The sequence below is a fragment of the Carassius carassius genome, chromosome 35, assembly GCF_963082965.1.
Source record: "Carassius carassius chromosome 35, fCarCar2.1, whole genome shotgun sequence".
Lineage (NCBI taxonomy): Eukaryota > Metazoa > Chordata > Actinopteri > Cypriniformes > Cyprinidae > Carassius > Carassius carassius.
Window position 1 is genome coordinate 29,106,707 of NC_081789.1, and position 17,301 is coordinate 29,124,007.

The 17,301-nt window shown below is 37.7% G+C and overlaps 1 protein-coding gene across 7 annotated transcripts in view; it reads right to left on the reverse strand.

Moving 5' to 3' along the window:
* LOC132116496 (pro-neuregulin-1, membrane-bound isoform-like) overlaps positions 1–17,301 on the reverse strand; it is a 172,466-nt gene that overhangs the window by 37,950 nt on the left and 117,215 nt on the right. For 5 of the 7 annotated variants that reach the window (XM_059525382.1, XM_059525381.1, XM_059525385.1 and 2 more), the window contains exon 2: positions 150–324. In XM_059525382.1, the coding sequence (XP_059381365.1) occupies positions 150–324 (175 nt within the window). Of the gene's footprint in view, positions 1–149; positions 325–3,348; positions 3,544–17,301 lie in introns of those variants that run through there. The other 2 variants (XM_059525388.1, XM_059525389.1) reach the window with 1 other exon arrangement.

The window sequence follows — 17,301 nt, forward strand, 5'->3', positions numbered from 1 at the left end:
TTCATCCCAAATATCTTAAATTGTGTTCTGAAGATGAACAAAACGTTCATTACGGGTTTGGAACAACATGGGGTTAAAGCGATTAATGACAAAATTTTCATGTTGGGGTGGAGTATCCCTTTAAGTATAATTCTGTTATAGGAACTTACTGTTTCTTTTTTTTAATCTTTACGCTTTTGGGTTTGTTTTTGCTTGTGAGTTCTTTTCCATTCTTGTACCACTTAATTATGGGCACTGGGTTTCCTGCCACAATTTCACACTTCAGTACGGTCTTTTTTCCATCCTCCACTGTCACGCTCCGCAGGTCCTTTAACTTGGGTTCCACTGAAACAAAGACAGAAAACAGAAATTACCCAAGGAATGCCATCGGCCCTCACAATGGTGAAACTTGCGGTATTTCACCGTAATACACCCCTGTGATTATATTTCTGTTGTAGGTGCATTTGAGAAGAAGTTGTTTTTAATTAAGAACAGCTATTCCTCAAATGCCCCTACAATATTTTTTCATTATTATTTATAATTATTAATTGTCATGAATATAATAAAAATTGTCATGAAAAAATACAAAAAGAAAATACAAAATATGCTTCTTTTTTCTGTTCCTAAAATGATCTCTGGGTATCTGCAACCTACACTGCTGTCCTCTCAGTAAAGAAATTCATCATTCCAGACATTGGTTTCAACTGATTCCTGCAGCTATTCAATAAACCATAAACCATACCTATAACATTTACACAAACAAAAAAGAAAGCATAACTGTCCCCTCATCAAGAAAAGTGAAGTTATAAGTCCACACCAGCAGAGGGTGATAGCAACACTGCAGTAATCATGCAAGTCTCAAAAGACATTCTGCAATCCCAATTTCATAAACTTGTTCATTGTTTTATTTATTCAGAGAGCTTTGATATGCAGAGTTTTTCTGTGAGTATTCAACCTTTAATGTTGCTGTGCCCATCATAATGAGAATTGTTTGGGCCCCACTGACAGCACAAATGCAAATAGCACAGGTTCACGCCTGTCTCCTGCTTACACTGTCTTTATTCTGGCTATTTATTCTTTATTGCTGGGCTTGTCAATCCAACAGAAGCACTCTGATTTCTACTGACCCTGAAGGTGTTTGTTTGCCAGCTTAAACCAGTCACAGCTGCTCAATTTTATTGTGAATCATCAGAAACACTAAACTCAAATCAGCCCAAACCCCCAATTCCACGTTCACAATGATAAACTATGCAGCTCAAAAATCTTGCTTATCTTACAACATTTCCTGTTGACAAGGTGCTTTTAATAACAAGAATCATTTGCATAGCACACTGATGACAGCAATATGGACAGACTGTAGAAATCTCTACTGGGACACCTATAGGGTTTCCTTGCATACAGATGTCAGCAGAGACATCCTAAGACACACTACACTGAGCACATTATAAACACAAATGCAAAACATATTTTACCATGGTAAACTCATGGATAAATAACAGTGAACAGCTTTATTTGTGTCTGATCCCTGTTTCCTCTGAGTGGCTACAGTCTCTGTGTCCAGGCTGCTGCCCATCCAGCTGTTTCTTTATGTCACAGACCAGTTCCCTTTGGGGAAACTCCTACACTGTTTTTTAGGCCGCAAAATCGAGTCGGATCAGGGTCCACATTCCAGTACAGCAAGTAAAGAATTCCATGATCTAATATGAGGTTCAGACAGACAGATCAGACAGTCATCTTAGTTTCCCTACTTTTTCCCTAACAATACAAAAAAAAATCCTTTAAAAAATGATGGGTTAAATACAACCCTGGGTAAAATATGGACAAACCCAGCGATTAGGTTGTTTTCAACCAACAGTTGGGTTAAACGTTTGACCCAACCTTCTGGGCAGTAACCCTAAAAACAACCCAATAGCTGTCCATATTGTACCAAGCATTTTTTTTACAGTATTGCAACTAAAGAGGGGATACTATCATATCCAGTATTCAATTTGGACAATTCAGTCACACTTAGGCATGTCTAAATGATCTTTTCTCTTCATTAACTTTTCCCAAGTCTCAGTGTGTTTGAATCAGCTGGTGATTTGGTGAGTTTTAGTTGATGTATGAAGTCAGTTCTCTTCACACAAGTGTCCTAGCAGAAGAACCACAGGTGGACAGAATCACATTAACCATGGACTACTTACTAACTACAAAAATAATATTTTTATTTTAAAAATAATTAAAAAAAAAATTATAAAACATTTTGATCATCAGATGTTTGGATGTTTAGGCTACTCATGCTATTTTTCTTACAAGAAAAAAGTTGCTTTGATATTTTATGTTTAACGGAGAGACATTTTTAAGTCAGACTCAAAAGTCCAAATGCTTCACAGTAATACCTTGCATGTGTTTAAACGCACACGCTGCCACCGTGATGAAACTCAATGAACAGGACTCATTTTACACAACTGAGTTTCAGCTAAAGCTGGCATGAGCATGTTTCAACATGAGAGTCTAAACAAATTAATGCTGGGCATCTAAATGTGTTCTTCTGCCTAATATTTCACCAAGAGATAATTCACAAAATCTATTTACTCAGACCTTCTGCCACGCATCACACCTATCATAAAATGTATTAAAAATTAATATTAAAAATGAGGCTAATAGTGGAAAACTCACTTTCTGTATCTTTCTCATCACACATAAACTTAATAGTGTAACTAATCAATAACCATAAGTGTGTTTTCAATAACAAGCAATGGGGTCAGAAATGACCTCATCTGATTCAAATCTATATATTTAAATCTTTACATTAAACCGTGAATTTATGACTTAAAAAACAAAAATATGTATAGCAGGTGAAATTCTGAAATGGAATATTCCAGGTCTCTTTGGAACATCTCAGATCATACTGTTAAACAAACAAGCATGATCATCAGGTGTAGGTCATTTAGCTCCAGTGCTGCTGTCATTCATGCTCATCATCGAGTACATTTTTCCAAATCATTCTTTAATAATATACAATAAATATAATGTAATAAATATAATTTGCATTCGATTTGAGAAATGCTGAACCCCACAGAACTCCAGACTATTATAAAACCATCTGTAAGTTAAGCAGCCTGTATAATAAATGGGAAAACCTCTCCATTAAGTCACCAGACCGGTGGGTCATGTTAATGGATACAAACATTTCTGCCCTTTCTCCCTTGACATGCGAACAAACATTACAGTGGATTGCAACACCTGTAACCTGAAAGTGCAGCTCACGAGTAAAAAGAGCTGAGCTCAGAAACAATTGAAGCCTACTCAATAGTCCAGCTTGTCAATCCATTCACAACACCCAAAAATTTGACACGGTTCTCACATCTCAACAGAGCAGCACTTTACCTTGCGGGGAGTTGTCAGACTTGTTTGATCTCTCAGGGTCCTTATCCTTTTTCTTTACGCCACTTTTCCCTTCTTTACTAGAATACTTCTCAGACATGATGGCCTTAAGATCTGTGATTTCTCCGCTCTGTTAAGTTGTCAGTCAGTTAAAGTTCTCCGCGCTGTGTGAACATGAACTCCTTCCAGTCAACTGAAGAACAGAATCTCTCCCCCGTGAGCAAGCGTGTTTTACATGCTTTAAAGAGGCGGGATCTCAGCTTTAAATGTGTCAGATTTCCACGTGTCCCATGTTACAAGCAGTGTGTGCTTTACTAATCTAGTTCTAGTGTGCTTTTCTTTTCTTTTCTTTTCTTTTCTTTTCGTGGTATATAAGGGTGAGACTGATGCTGCTTTAAAGCCTTCTTAATATTTTAAGACATGATTCTTTCAACAGCTCCTATTTGCCTCTTGATTGATGTGTACAGCATAAACAGCAAAGTTATCATGTGGGTGCTGTCATACAGTGTCCTCATAAACTGTGATAGCACTAAGTACTGTGAAATGTGTCAACAAAATACTCAATTATTTATTAATAGAAAAATATTATACACATACAACCAGAATTCCGGAAAAGTTGGGACGTTTTTTAAATTTTAATAAAATGAAAAACTAAAGGAATTTCAAATCACATGAGCCAATATTTTATTCACAATAGAACATAGATAAAGTAGCAAATGTTTAAACTGAGAAATTTTACACTTTTATCCACTTAATTAGCTCATTTAAAATTTAATGCCTGCTACAGGTCTCAAAAAAGTTGGCACGGGGGCAACAAATGGCTAAAAAAGCAAGCAGTTTTGAAAAGATTCAGCTGGGAGAACATCTAGTGATTAATTAAGTTAATTGATATCAGGTCTGTATAAAAGCTCTGTCTTAGAAAAGCAGAGTCTCTCAGAAGTAAAGATGGGCAGAGGCTCTCCAATCTGTGAAAGACTGCGTAAAAAAATTGTGGAAAACTTTAAAAACAATGTTCCTCAACGTCAAATTGCAAAGGCTTTGCAAATCTCATCATCTACAGTGCATAACATCATCAAAAGATTCAGAGAAACTGGAGAAATCTCTGTGCGTAAGAGACAAGGCCGGAGACCTTTATTGGATGCCCGTGGTCTTCGGGCTCTCAGACGACACTGCATCACTCATCGGCATGATTGTGTCAATGACATTACTAAATGGGCCCAGGAATACTTTCAGAAACCACTGTCGGTAAACACAATCCGCCGTGCCATCAGCAGATGCCAACTAAAGCTCTATCATGCAAAAAGGAAGCCATATGTGAACATGGTCCAGAAGCGCCGTCGTGTCCTGTGGGCCAAGGCTCATTTAAAATGGACTATTTCAAAGTGGAATAGTGTTTTATGGTCAGAAGAGTCCAAATTTGACATTCTTGTTGGAAATCACGGACGCCGTGTCCTCCGGGCTAAAGAGGAGGGAGACCTTCCAGCATGTTATCAGCGTTCAGTTCAAAAGCCAGCATCTCTGATGGTATGGGGGTGCATAAGTGCATACGGTATGGGCAGCTTGCATGTTTTGGAAGGCTCTGTGAATGCTGAAAGGTATATAAAGGTTTTAGAGCAACATATGCTTCCCTCCAAACAACGTCTATTTCAGGGAAGGCCTTGTTTATTTCAGCAGGACAATGCAAAACCACATACTGCAGCTATAACAACAGCATGGCTTCGTCGTAGAAGAGTCCGGGTGCTAACCTGGCCTGCCTGCAGTCCAGATCTTTCACCTATAGAGAACATTTGGCGCATCATTAAACGAAAAATACGTCAAAGACGACCACGAACTCTTCAGCAGCTGGAAATCTATATAAGGCAAGAATGGGACCAAATTCCAACAGCAAAACTCCAGCAACTCATAGCCTCAATGCCCAGACGTCTTCAAACTGTTTTGAAAAGAAAAGGAGGTGCTACACCATGGTAAACATGCCCCGTCCCAACTATTTTGAGACCTGTAGCAGAAATCAAAATTGAAATGAGCTCATTTTGTGCATAAAATTGTAAACTTTCTCAGTTTAAACATTTGCTATGTTATCTATGATCTATTGTGAATAAAATATTGGCTCATGTGATTTGAAAGTCTTTTAGTTTTCATTTTATTAAAATTTAAAAAACGTCCCAACTTTTCCGGAATTCGGGTTGTAATTCTTGCGTCATGCACTGCCATCCTTTTTTTTATGTGACAACACATTGCTGACATAAGCGTGGTGAGCCTGAAAGACCAGACATGCTTGATTTCAGTTCTTGCTGTTATCACAGTTTGATGTGGATCTGTCTTCTTGTTTGACAAGTGGAACAAATGTCAGGCACCAATCAAGATCACAAAACACACTGAAACTGGATCTTTAAAACTAAACAAATAAATCATTTGAACACATACAGCTCATTTCCTGTTCTAAGCAAATCCTGAATGTACAACTCTACAGGTTTGAAATAAAAATATGACCAATGATTGAACTCCAAAGTCATTACAGATCATTCTTCTGCACAATCTGACTTTGCTGCAGTCTGGAATTGAACTGCTGGTTTTGTCTGGTCAGAGGAGAACTGGCCCCCCAACTGAGCCTGGTTTCTCTCAATGTTTTTTTCTCCATTCTGTCACCGATGGAGTTTCGGTTCCTTGCCGCTGTCGCCTCTGGCTTGCTTAGTTGGGGTCACTTCATCTACAGCGATATCGTTGACTTGATTGCAAATAAATGCACAGACACTATTTAACTGAACAGAGATGACATAACTGAATCCAATGATGAACTGCCTTTAACTATCATTTTGCATTATTGACACTGTTTTCCTAATGAATGTTGTTCAGTTGCTTTGATGCAGTGTATTTTGTTTAAAGCGCTATATAAATAAAGGTGACTTGACTACTGACACACGAAAAATAACAATTTATGAAAATATCCAAGTGGTAAAAAAACTGAGTGCATCTAAAAAAATGGCTTAAAAATGGAACAAACATCTGTTTGCTAGGCTATACCATATAAAGTAATTCATTATCCTTAGGAATATGGGTAGACAATATTGTTTCTAAAGCATTTACATATGTGACCCAAGACCACAGAACCAGTCATAAGGCTCTTCTCGAAATTGAGTTTTATACATCATCTGAAAGCTGAATAAATAAGTTTTCCATTTATGTATGTTTTTTTTTTTTTTTAGGATAGGAAAATATTTAGCCGAGATACAACTATTTAAAAATCTGGAATCTGAGGGTGCAAAGAAATCTAACGTTTAGAAAATCACGTTTAAAGTTGTCCAAATGAAGTTCTTAACAATGCATAATACTTGTCAAAAATTAGGTTTTTATATATTTATGGTAGGAAATTTACAAAATATATTCATGGGAAATGATAGTTACTTAATGAATAATTTTGACCCATACAATGTTTTTTTTGGCTATTGCTAAAAATATACCCCAGTGACTTAAGACTGCTTTTGTGCTCCAGGGTCACAAATACAATTACTCTGTCATGTTGGATATTGTAGATTTTAGAATATATATTAATATAAAATTTACAGTCTTACAAGTTTATATATATTAATATAAAATGTATTTATATTGCATAAATAATGAACCAGCTGTGTCAAGCAATCAAGGGCTGTTACATAAACGAAACACTATTGGCTAATTAAAACTACTCCCACCCCTACTCCCTGACCAAGCCTAAGGGACAAGGGAAGTAGAAAATCTATTTAAAACCCTATCAGGGGATAAGGGGGACAGCCTGAGTACTTAGTACTGAGTACCAGCCACAGAGTAATTGAAAAAAGCCTTCAAGGGTGAGACCAGATCTTCAGTCATTGGTTCGCCAACAAGTAAAACACATAAGAACAATGTTAGTCCAGCCTGGATTATATATATATATATATATATATATATATATATATATACACAGAATGTAAAGTTAATTATTATTTATATTAGTTTTTTTGTGCCACTAACTCAAAATATGTAATATCACAGGCAGTTTTGCTTATCAGTTGAATTTCTTGTTTTTAGAATATTTTAGAATATATTTCTTGTTTTAAAGACATTTTATATTTTATTGGAAAACAGGACAAACATATTCTATTAAATTTAGGGGTCCCACTTCATATAAAGTGGCCTTAACTACTTAATATAAATTGGGACCTTTTTAGGTAGGCAGATGAGGCACAAAAGAATGTTTTATTTACAGTTGTAGTTTCAGACATGCTACCTTCACAAATACAGTCCTGAGCCATTTCCTTTAGCACAAGCACCGGCACGTCAGTTACTGAGCAAACACATCACACTTCAAAGTCAGTCCTCGGTTTGGTTTAATTCGAACTTTTCAGTTTCACCCAGCTGGTGTTGAATGAAACTCGCCCCTCCACACAGTCATCCTGAGAGTCTCTGAGAGGTGGGTGTGGTCGGGCGTATCGAGGAAATCCAGGAGTTCTTCCTTCTTCACAAAGGCTGATGTGTCACACATACGGCAACAGTTAAGGATACGGTTAAGTGAGCTTGGAATAAAAATGTGTGGGCTACAATAAATAGTAGCATGCTGCCACAGACCTGTGATCCAATGCATGCAGAGCATGTGTGAACAAAGCGAGCACTCATCCAAAGGGATCCGTCTCAATGAATAGAGGCAGACTACACTTACTGACTTCAAACAGGATGCCAGTGACAGGAAGGAATTGTACCCAGGCTCATAGGAAATACATACTTCTACGTACATTTGTCCAAAACTCAAAACACGTACCTATATGTACAAATTGCTGCAATTTCTTGTTGAACACTAGAGGCAGTAAAACTCTGTGTGAAAAGGAATAAATGTTGTCAAAGTATGATTTACAGGGCTAGAGTTTCCATTAAGAACTTAATTTAATAAATTTTAATATAATTCCCTGCACAATTTTATATTATGACTTCAAAACAATTTTAACATGCTGCGAGCACTGAACATATCTGATACTTTTGAACATTAGTGTCACATATACAGCTTCATATGTTTTTGTTTTTTTTAGCTCATGAGGTTTGCTCGGTAGCCCATGTGATGCACTGCACTTGAGATGTAAAGGGCTCTGTTTCAACAAAACAGTTGAAACCTGCATATAAGGAAGTTACAAAAGCACAGCTGCATCAGCAAATTAGTTTTTATCATTTTTGCATTTATTAACACACTCAGGTAGGTTTAGGTTTGGGTTTGGTGTAGGGGATTTGTTAATTTCCAACACAGTAGAGCGCTAACCTTTTAGCCACACTCCCTGGACATTTGAAAATACATTCAGAAATACATGCCTGTACTAACATAAGAAAAACCTGGCCAAGGTCATGTATTGAACACGTTTCAGTTGACAGATTTAATAGAAAATCGTTTAGTGTATGATGGACTTTTTTAGTGTATGATCTTCAGCTGTTTAAGTGTATGATGAGCAGTCTTTCCTCTGTAACTATTTGCAAAATTGTTTATGATGCCTAGTGATAAAATAAAAAAAGTCGAATTGTGTATTCCAGTCTTTAGAATAGCATCCTGTCATCTAATGCTCTTCTAAGTCATCAAGACATTTAGGAATTACCATAGTACTGACAGTAAGACATGCTTCCTTATTACAGGTACTATTATGCATACATCTGAATGGGCAGAATTGGGGTCGCTTCCCGTTTACATCATGCATAAAAATATGATTCATGTTACAAAACAGTGTTGTAAATACACGCTTGCGTTGCTCAATGCTGTCATTTCTTTTAAACAATAATTGACAAAGATACATAATTGGTGACTTATATTCACCTACGCCAAGTCATTTTGAACAAACAATTTATATTAGTGGGTTCAAGGCACTTAGGGAACCTCAACTTTCCAGAGAACTTTTCTGAGAAATCGCAGACTTTCCGTGAGCGCAATCTGTATAAACATGACGCCTACACGTAAAGCGTAAACCCCTTGTCCCCATCAATGCAAAACAAGGTCTTGACCATCCCTCTGTGCTCCAGGATCTGTTAGATTTGTTATACAGCATCCATGAAATACACAGTAAAATAATTTTTGCAATGATCACTTTTTCTGCTGTGGTGTTATGCCGCTGATTGTAGAGGAATATGAATAATACCTGTTCAGACAGCAGGATTACGCCTTTAATCCTTTGGGTCATGACGATCTAGTGAAAAGAGCTCATTAAAAAAAAATAGCCTACAAGCATGAAAAGTAAAACACAGACATTCAGGAATGACATGCAACACAAAACTCTACAGACGTCACAAAACACTTTAAGGTCCTTTCCCTTTCTATGAGTTTCTAGGAGGGGCGAAGTCTGAACGTACAGCCTGCTTGAACTTGAAGAGATCAGAACATTATACAGAATATTCACTGAAGGCTCTCCCCATATTTATTTAGGCTTTGTTGTCTTGGATACACACTACCCCTTATGGTCACATTTCAATCCAAATTGAATAACTGATAGACAGTCTAGTGTCACATGAGATCTGATGAAACATCAGCAGTTTTTGCTGCTATATATATATATATATATATATATATACCCTTATCACACACACACACACACACACACACACACACACACACACACACACACACACACACACACACACACTTTTTTCAGGATTCTTTAGTGAATAAAACATGATATAGCATCATTTATTTAAAATAGAAGTCTTTTGTAACAATATACACTACCATACAAAAGTTTGGGTTCAGTTTTTTTCTTTCTTTCTTTCTTTCTTTTTCTTTTCCTCAGCAAGGATGTGTTAAATTGATAAAAAGTGATTTGTATTGTTAGAAATTACATTTTTTATATATGCTGTTCTTACTATTTATTCATCAAAGAATCTTGAAAAAAAAGTAAGGTTCCAATATATATATATATATATATATACACAAATTAAGCTTTTTCCAACATTGATAATAAATCAGAATGATAAACGATCATGTGACACTGAAGACTGGAGTAAAGATGCTAAAAGGTCAGCTTTGCATCACAGGAATTAATTATACAGAAAGATATATTAAATAAAAACATTTTAAATGAATATATAAGTATTGGGACAGTGATGACAAAATTGCTTTCTCTGCTGTGGAGTCAAGATATTTGCAAATATGATTAAAAGATGAATATGTGACAAAACTACAGAATGTCACATTTTATTATTAGGGTCTTTCGACACATACGTTTTACCAAATGAAAAGGACAGCACCTTTAGACAACATTCCACTATTTGATGAGAGCATAAGTATTGGAACAGCTGAAATTAAGGCAGATGTAAAAGATTGAAAGATAATCTGGAGATTGATTCCCATACAGCAAGCAGTGTCGGCCCAGATCCAGATCCAGTGTGGGCCAACACTATATTGCTGTCTGTGTTTGGGAAATTTAAGACTTAACATTTCTTTGCCCTGATAAAGTTCTTGACTGAACTGGCAGGGTGTTTTGGGTCATTGTCCTGATCTAATATGAAGTGCTTTCTAATTAGTTTGGTGCCGTTTTCTTGAATATTGGTAGCCAAGATGATTTTGTACCCCTCCAAATTCATACTGCCACTGCCATCATACATGTCATCATTAAAGTTAAGAGGTCCTGTTCTAGAGACAGCCACGCATACCCATGCCCTGACACCACCTCCACCAAGCTTTATGAGATTTACAGATGAGGTTATATGCTTAGGATCATTTGCAGTTCCCTTTTTTCTCCACACTCTTCCTTTCAATCACTTAGGTAAAGGTTGATCTTTGTCTCATCTGTCTATCAACTCAGTTCCAAAACTCTACTGGCTCACATTTGTGAAGAATCTTGCCTCTCTATTTTTGCTCAGAGGTTTGCATCTTGCTGTATAGCTTCTGTAATTCTGTGTCAAATTCTCCAGTGGACTCTGGAGATTGTTGGTGATTTTACAGACATGTATTTTAGGGTTAATTTTCACAGCTTTTATGATCTGTCTGTCATTAACTACTGTTGTTTTTCTCAGCCAATCAGCTCGTCATTGGTTGCTGATGTCTCTGGTATTTATCAAACTCTTGATTTCTCCATGCCCTTTGTTGTTCCTATAGTTCAAATTGACTTCCTCTTTTCTTTTAGCAACCAAATTGCTTGCTTTTGTTTTAGAGTCGGCTTCCTCATCTTCATCCTGGTTTGTGTGTGTCATAGTTGAATGCAAGACTTAGAATGCAGAAGCAATAGATATAAGATATAACTGAAAGACACTTTCCCTGCTTCTAATATCTAAAGAATTAATGCAACAGGACACACCTGAACACTTAGAAAGACCTGTGAGGCAACTGTTCCAATACTTATGCTCACATCAGATAGGGAGATGAAACTCTAAGGGTTATAAAACGTGACATTCTGTAGTTTTGTCTCATATTCATCTTTTAATCATATTTAAAGATTTCTTGAGTCCACGGCAAACAGACATTTTTTGTCTTTACTGTTCCAATACTTATAGAGGGCACTGTATATATATATATATATATATATATATATATATATATATATATATAAAAAAAAAAAAAAAATTATTTATATATATATATATATATATATATATATATATATATATATACAGTACAGACCAAAAGTTTGGACACACCTTCTCATACAAAGAGTTTTCTTTATTTTCATGACAATGAAAATTGTAGATTCACACTGAAGGCATCAAAACTATGAATTAACACATGTGGAATTATATATGGAATTATATACATAACAAAAAAGTGTGAAACAACTGAAAATATGTCATATTGTAGGTTCTTCAAAGTAGCCACCTTTTGCTTTGATTACTGCTTTGCACACTCTTGGCATTCTCTTGATGAGTTTTAAGAGGTAGTCACCTGAAATGGTCTTCCAACAGTCTTGAAGGAGTTCCCCGAGAGATGCATAGCACTTGTTGGCCCTTTTGCCTTCTGTCTGCGGTTCAGGTCCGGTGACTGTGGAGGCCAGGTCATCTGGCGCAGCACCCCATCACTCTCCTTCTTGGTCAAATAGCCCTTGATGCCTTCAGTGTGACTCTACAATTTTCATAGTCATGAAAATAAAGAAAACTCTTTGAATGAGAAGGTGTGTCCAAACTTTTGGTCTGTACTGTATATATTTGTATATGAGTGTATATATACACTCACTGGCCACTTTATTAAGTACACCTTGCTAGTACCGGGTTGGACCTGCTTATGCCTTTAGAAATGACTTAATTCTTTGTGGCATAGATTTAACGAGGTGTTGGAGAAATTCCTCAGAGATTTTAGTTCATATTGATATGATAGCATCACGCAGTTGCTGCAGATTTGTCGGCTTTACATCCATGATGCGAAACTCCCATTCCACCACATCCCAAAGCTGCTCTATTGGATTGAGATCTGGTGACTGTGGAGATCATTTGAGTAAAGTGAACTCATTGTCATGACCAAGAAACCAGTCTGAAATTATTTGAGCTTTGTGACATTGTGCATTATCCTGCTGGATGTAGCCATCAGAACATGGGTACTCTGTAGTCATAAAGAGATGGATATGGTCAGCAACTATGCTCAGGTAGGCTGTGGTGTTTAAGCAATGCTCAATTGTACTAAGGGGCCCAAAGTGTGCCAAGGAAATATCCCCCACACCATTACACCTCCAGCAACAGCCTGAACCATTGAGAAGAGGCAGGATGGATCCATGCTTTCATGTTCTTTACACCAAATTCTGACTCTACCATCTGAATGATTGCAAATGATTGCACAGACACTATTTAAACTGAACAGAGATGACATCACTGAATTCAATGATGAACTGCCTTTAACTGTCATTTTGCATTATTGACACTGTTTTTCTAATGAATGTTGTTTAGTTGCTTTGACGCAATGTATTTTGTTTAAAGCGCAAATATAAATAAAGGTGACTTGACTTGACCTGAATGCTGGAGCAGAAATCAAGTCTCATCAGATCAGGCAACGTTTTTCCAATCTTCTATTGTCCAATTTTGCTATGTCTGTGCGAATTGTAGCCTCCATTTCCTGTTCTTAGCTGACAGGAGCAGCACCTGGTGTGGTCTTCTGCTGCTGTAGCCCACCTGCTTCAGGGTTCGACATGTTGTGTGTTCAGAGGTTCATGGTATTCTGCATACCTTGGTTGTACTGAGTGGTTATTGAGTTACTGTTGCCTTTCTATCATCTCTAATCAGTCTGCCCATTCTCCTTTGACCTCTGACATCAACAAGTCAAGTCAAGTCACCTTCATTTATATAGCGATTTAAACAAAATACACTGCGTCAAAGCAACTGAACAACATTTATTAGGAAAACAGTGTGTCAATAATGCAAAAGACAGTTAAAGGCAGTTCATCATTGAATTCAGTGATGTCATCATCTCTGTTCAGTTTAAATAGTGTCTGTGCATTTATTTGCAATCAAGTCAACGATATCGCTGTAGATGAAGTGACCCCAACTAAGCAAGTCAGAGGCGACAGCGGCAAGGAACCAAAACTCCATCGGTGACAGAATGGAGAAAAAAACCTTGGGAGAGACCAGGCTCAGTTGGGGGGCCAGTTCTCCTCTGACCAGACAAAACCAGCAGTTCAATTCCAGACTGCAGCAAAGTCAGATTGTGCAGAAGAATCATCTGTTTCCTGTGGTCTTGTCCAAGTGGTCATCTAAGACAAGGCCTTTACAGGGGATCTGTATCTGGGGCTCTAGTTGTCCTGGTCTCCGCTGTCTTTCAGGGCTGTAGAGGTCCTTTCTAGGTGATGATCCACCATCTGGTCTGGATACGTACTGGATCCGGGTGACTGCAGTGACCCTCTGATCTGGATACAGACTGGATCTGCTGGCTACGGTGATCTCGGAACAAGGCATTTTCGTTCACACAACTGCCGCTCACTGGATATTTTCTCTTTTTCTGACCATTCTCTGTAAACCCTAGAGATGGTTGTGCGTGAAAATCCCAGTAGATCAGTAGTTTTTGAAATACTCAGACCAGCCCGTCTGGCACCAACAACCATTCCACGTTCAAAGTCACTTAAATCCCCTGTCTTCCCCATTCTGATGCTCAGTTTGAACTTCACCAAGTCGTCTTCACCTCATCTAGACACCTAAATGCATTGAGATGCATCCATGTGATTGGCTGATTAGGGCTGATTATTGGCTGATTTTACCAACCAATTGAAATCTTATCATCTGGCCCCTTTATTGCTGCAAACCAACTCCACATCTCTATTTTGTTTTCTTACAGAAAAGCACCTTGATGAAGTAAATATTTTTTGAGAGGTCCATGTGGGTGCTGAACGCAATAGATGCATTTTGCAGATGTATGTTTTTCATTGCCATAAATGGTCATCAATACCAAAAAAACATGACAAAAACTATAATTATACAACCATAATCTAAATATTATGATTTGTGTGAAAGCTAGCGTAAAACACAAGCCCTGTGCTGTGGTGTTCTAAAATTACTGAGATGAAACGGCCGAATCATGAAGACAGCTTATTCTATGTCCCGCTCACATCCAGATGTCCCATGCTGTGTGTACTGCTCATAATGGACTGTTTTCATTCAACATTTCTGAAAGTGAAGTTGTTTGGGTTGTATGATAAACACAGTTGTAACTGAAGGAAGAGCGCGCTCAACAAAGGCCAACCTGAGCACAACACACACGCACAAATTACACAGGCAGTCTGTGCCCAACAAAATGTGTTTTCTGTGGTATTTTTGACCTCCATGCGGGAGCTGAAAAACAGCTGATTAAATCAACTATTTATGTACTTATTCATTAGCTACATCAGACTCAAATTCACAGATCAAGAAATTAGCATAAAGACAAACAGCTGTTTATGAAAGTTCTCTGATGGGGTTTGATACAAATACATTACATTTTAAAAGTTCCATTATGAGCATCATTACAGAGTTTACATTATAAAGTATAAAAGATAAACAGAAGAGTCACAGAAGGAGTCAGCGAGACTCTTGTTAACGCAAGCAAAGTTGAATCATCAGGAGGAGGTTTAAGCAGGTCACATCTTGTGTGTCATGTGATGATACATTTCTTCAGGCTATATATTTTACTCCGTATGATGTTAGCCTACATGAAACACAAATGTGTTTTGAATAATTTGTGTGATATGAACTAACAAAGAAAATAGTTCTAAAGCATTTGTTAATTTTAGTTAATAGTAATTAAACATTTACGAATACATGATTAAAAATAAAAAGTTATACTTATTATATAATGGACATAACAATGAACTAACAACGATCAGTTGTATTTTTATCTAATGTTAAAAAAGATTAATTAATACTGTTAAAACAAATGGATTGCTCATTGCTGGTTCATGTCAGGTTACCGTGATTCCAGACAAATTCCAGAAAGGTTGTTTTGGCATTGGAAATGGTTTTGTCGTTGAAGGATTTTGTTCATTCACACTGCCAGAGCTGTACCGTACTCTGCATTCCTTGCAGTCTCACATATCCTGGTCACGCAGACTGTCTGGAGGGTTTAAATACAGGTCAACATACTGTAGTAGAGTTCTTCTCGAGTTTTACATTTGTACTTGCGTGAATAACTTTATACCCAGAGCTGACCTGCAAAAATTAAGTTGTCAGAAAAAAACCCTAACCCCTAGACAGACCTGATAAAATAAGACCCAAAAGCAAGTAAAAAAAAAAAAAAAAAAAAAAAAAAGGTAGCAACAGCCTGCATTTACTGTATCACTATCCGTAAATATCAGTATCCATATAGAGCTCTCTGGTGCTGGTAAAGGCAGCCCCAGTGAGGAGTTAATCACAAGTACAGTGTGAGGGCAGACAGCTGGCCAGCGGCTGCAGGGCTCCTGTCTGACGTGTTGCTGATTGGTTTGTGATTATAATTCTTTTTATGACTCTGTTGTTTAAACTGCTAAAATATGACTTAATTCTCACGATACATTTGATATTATCTAACAAACTAATTTTGCATTGTTTGCTTTAAATCTAAACTGCTAGCGCAGCATGTTATTATACCGTTATCCAGTTAGCTTGTTATTTATGCCTCTTCCTTTTCTGTCACTTGCTCTGTTTTTGAGTTCATCAAACAACTGCGGTAAGTCAGAATCATTCAACAATCACAATGAGTCATGGCTTCCTCTCCTGTTACTGTCACCTGCACTGCTTTCCACGTTTAGTGTAGCTTTCTATGTCAGCAGTGAGGGATTCACCTGTGATAAATCCAAGGAAATAGTTAGGCTGACCAAATGCATCCAAACTTTAATTGAGGACAGTTAAGAATATAAGGGCCGTAGAAACGGAATACATAAGACGGTTCCGTATGTATGACGACTCATGTACAAATGTCAGACACTTTAATATGCGCTGGTCTCCTACCTGCGTATCGTGGAGACGAGATACATAGCAGACTGCTGTCACTCAACGGCTTAATCGATGTTAAGCGATCCGCTCTCGCTGCTGCTGAGGCATGGTGGTGACCGAGATCGCGGGAATCGCATATGATCTGGCGAATGGGTTCGAGATGGCTCATCCTATCTCCGCCTGTGTTCAATAGATCTAGAGCTCATTCTCGAGGCTTGGAAGACCGCACTGTGGTTTCTTCCTCCTCTGAGGCAGAGCTCTCGCGTGTATTACATTGTTTCGTTTTGATATGAATTTTTCTACACCAGACCGTGTTTACTTGTCTGGTTTTTGACTATATTTAATTCTGAGGAATAAAATGAATATTTATCTGACTATGAGAAGTTAGATCTACAGGGGCTCTTGGGATGTAATTTCTCGTGTGAGAACACGTGTTTACCTCTCTTCCTCTGAGGAGGTTGAGGCGGATAGGGGCTGCTGGGTGAGCAGTCCCAACCCTACCGTGTTTCAGCCCCTCGTGCCTTGGGTGTCACTTTTTATAGTCCGCAGACGCTATAGTCAGAGTGGCGCTCCCATGCCGAAGGATTCTAGTGGAAAGCGGTTCTGCGGACCGTCATTTTCGCT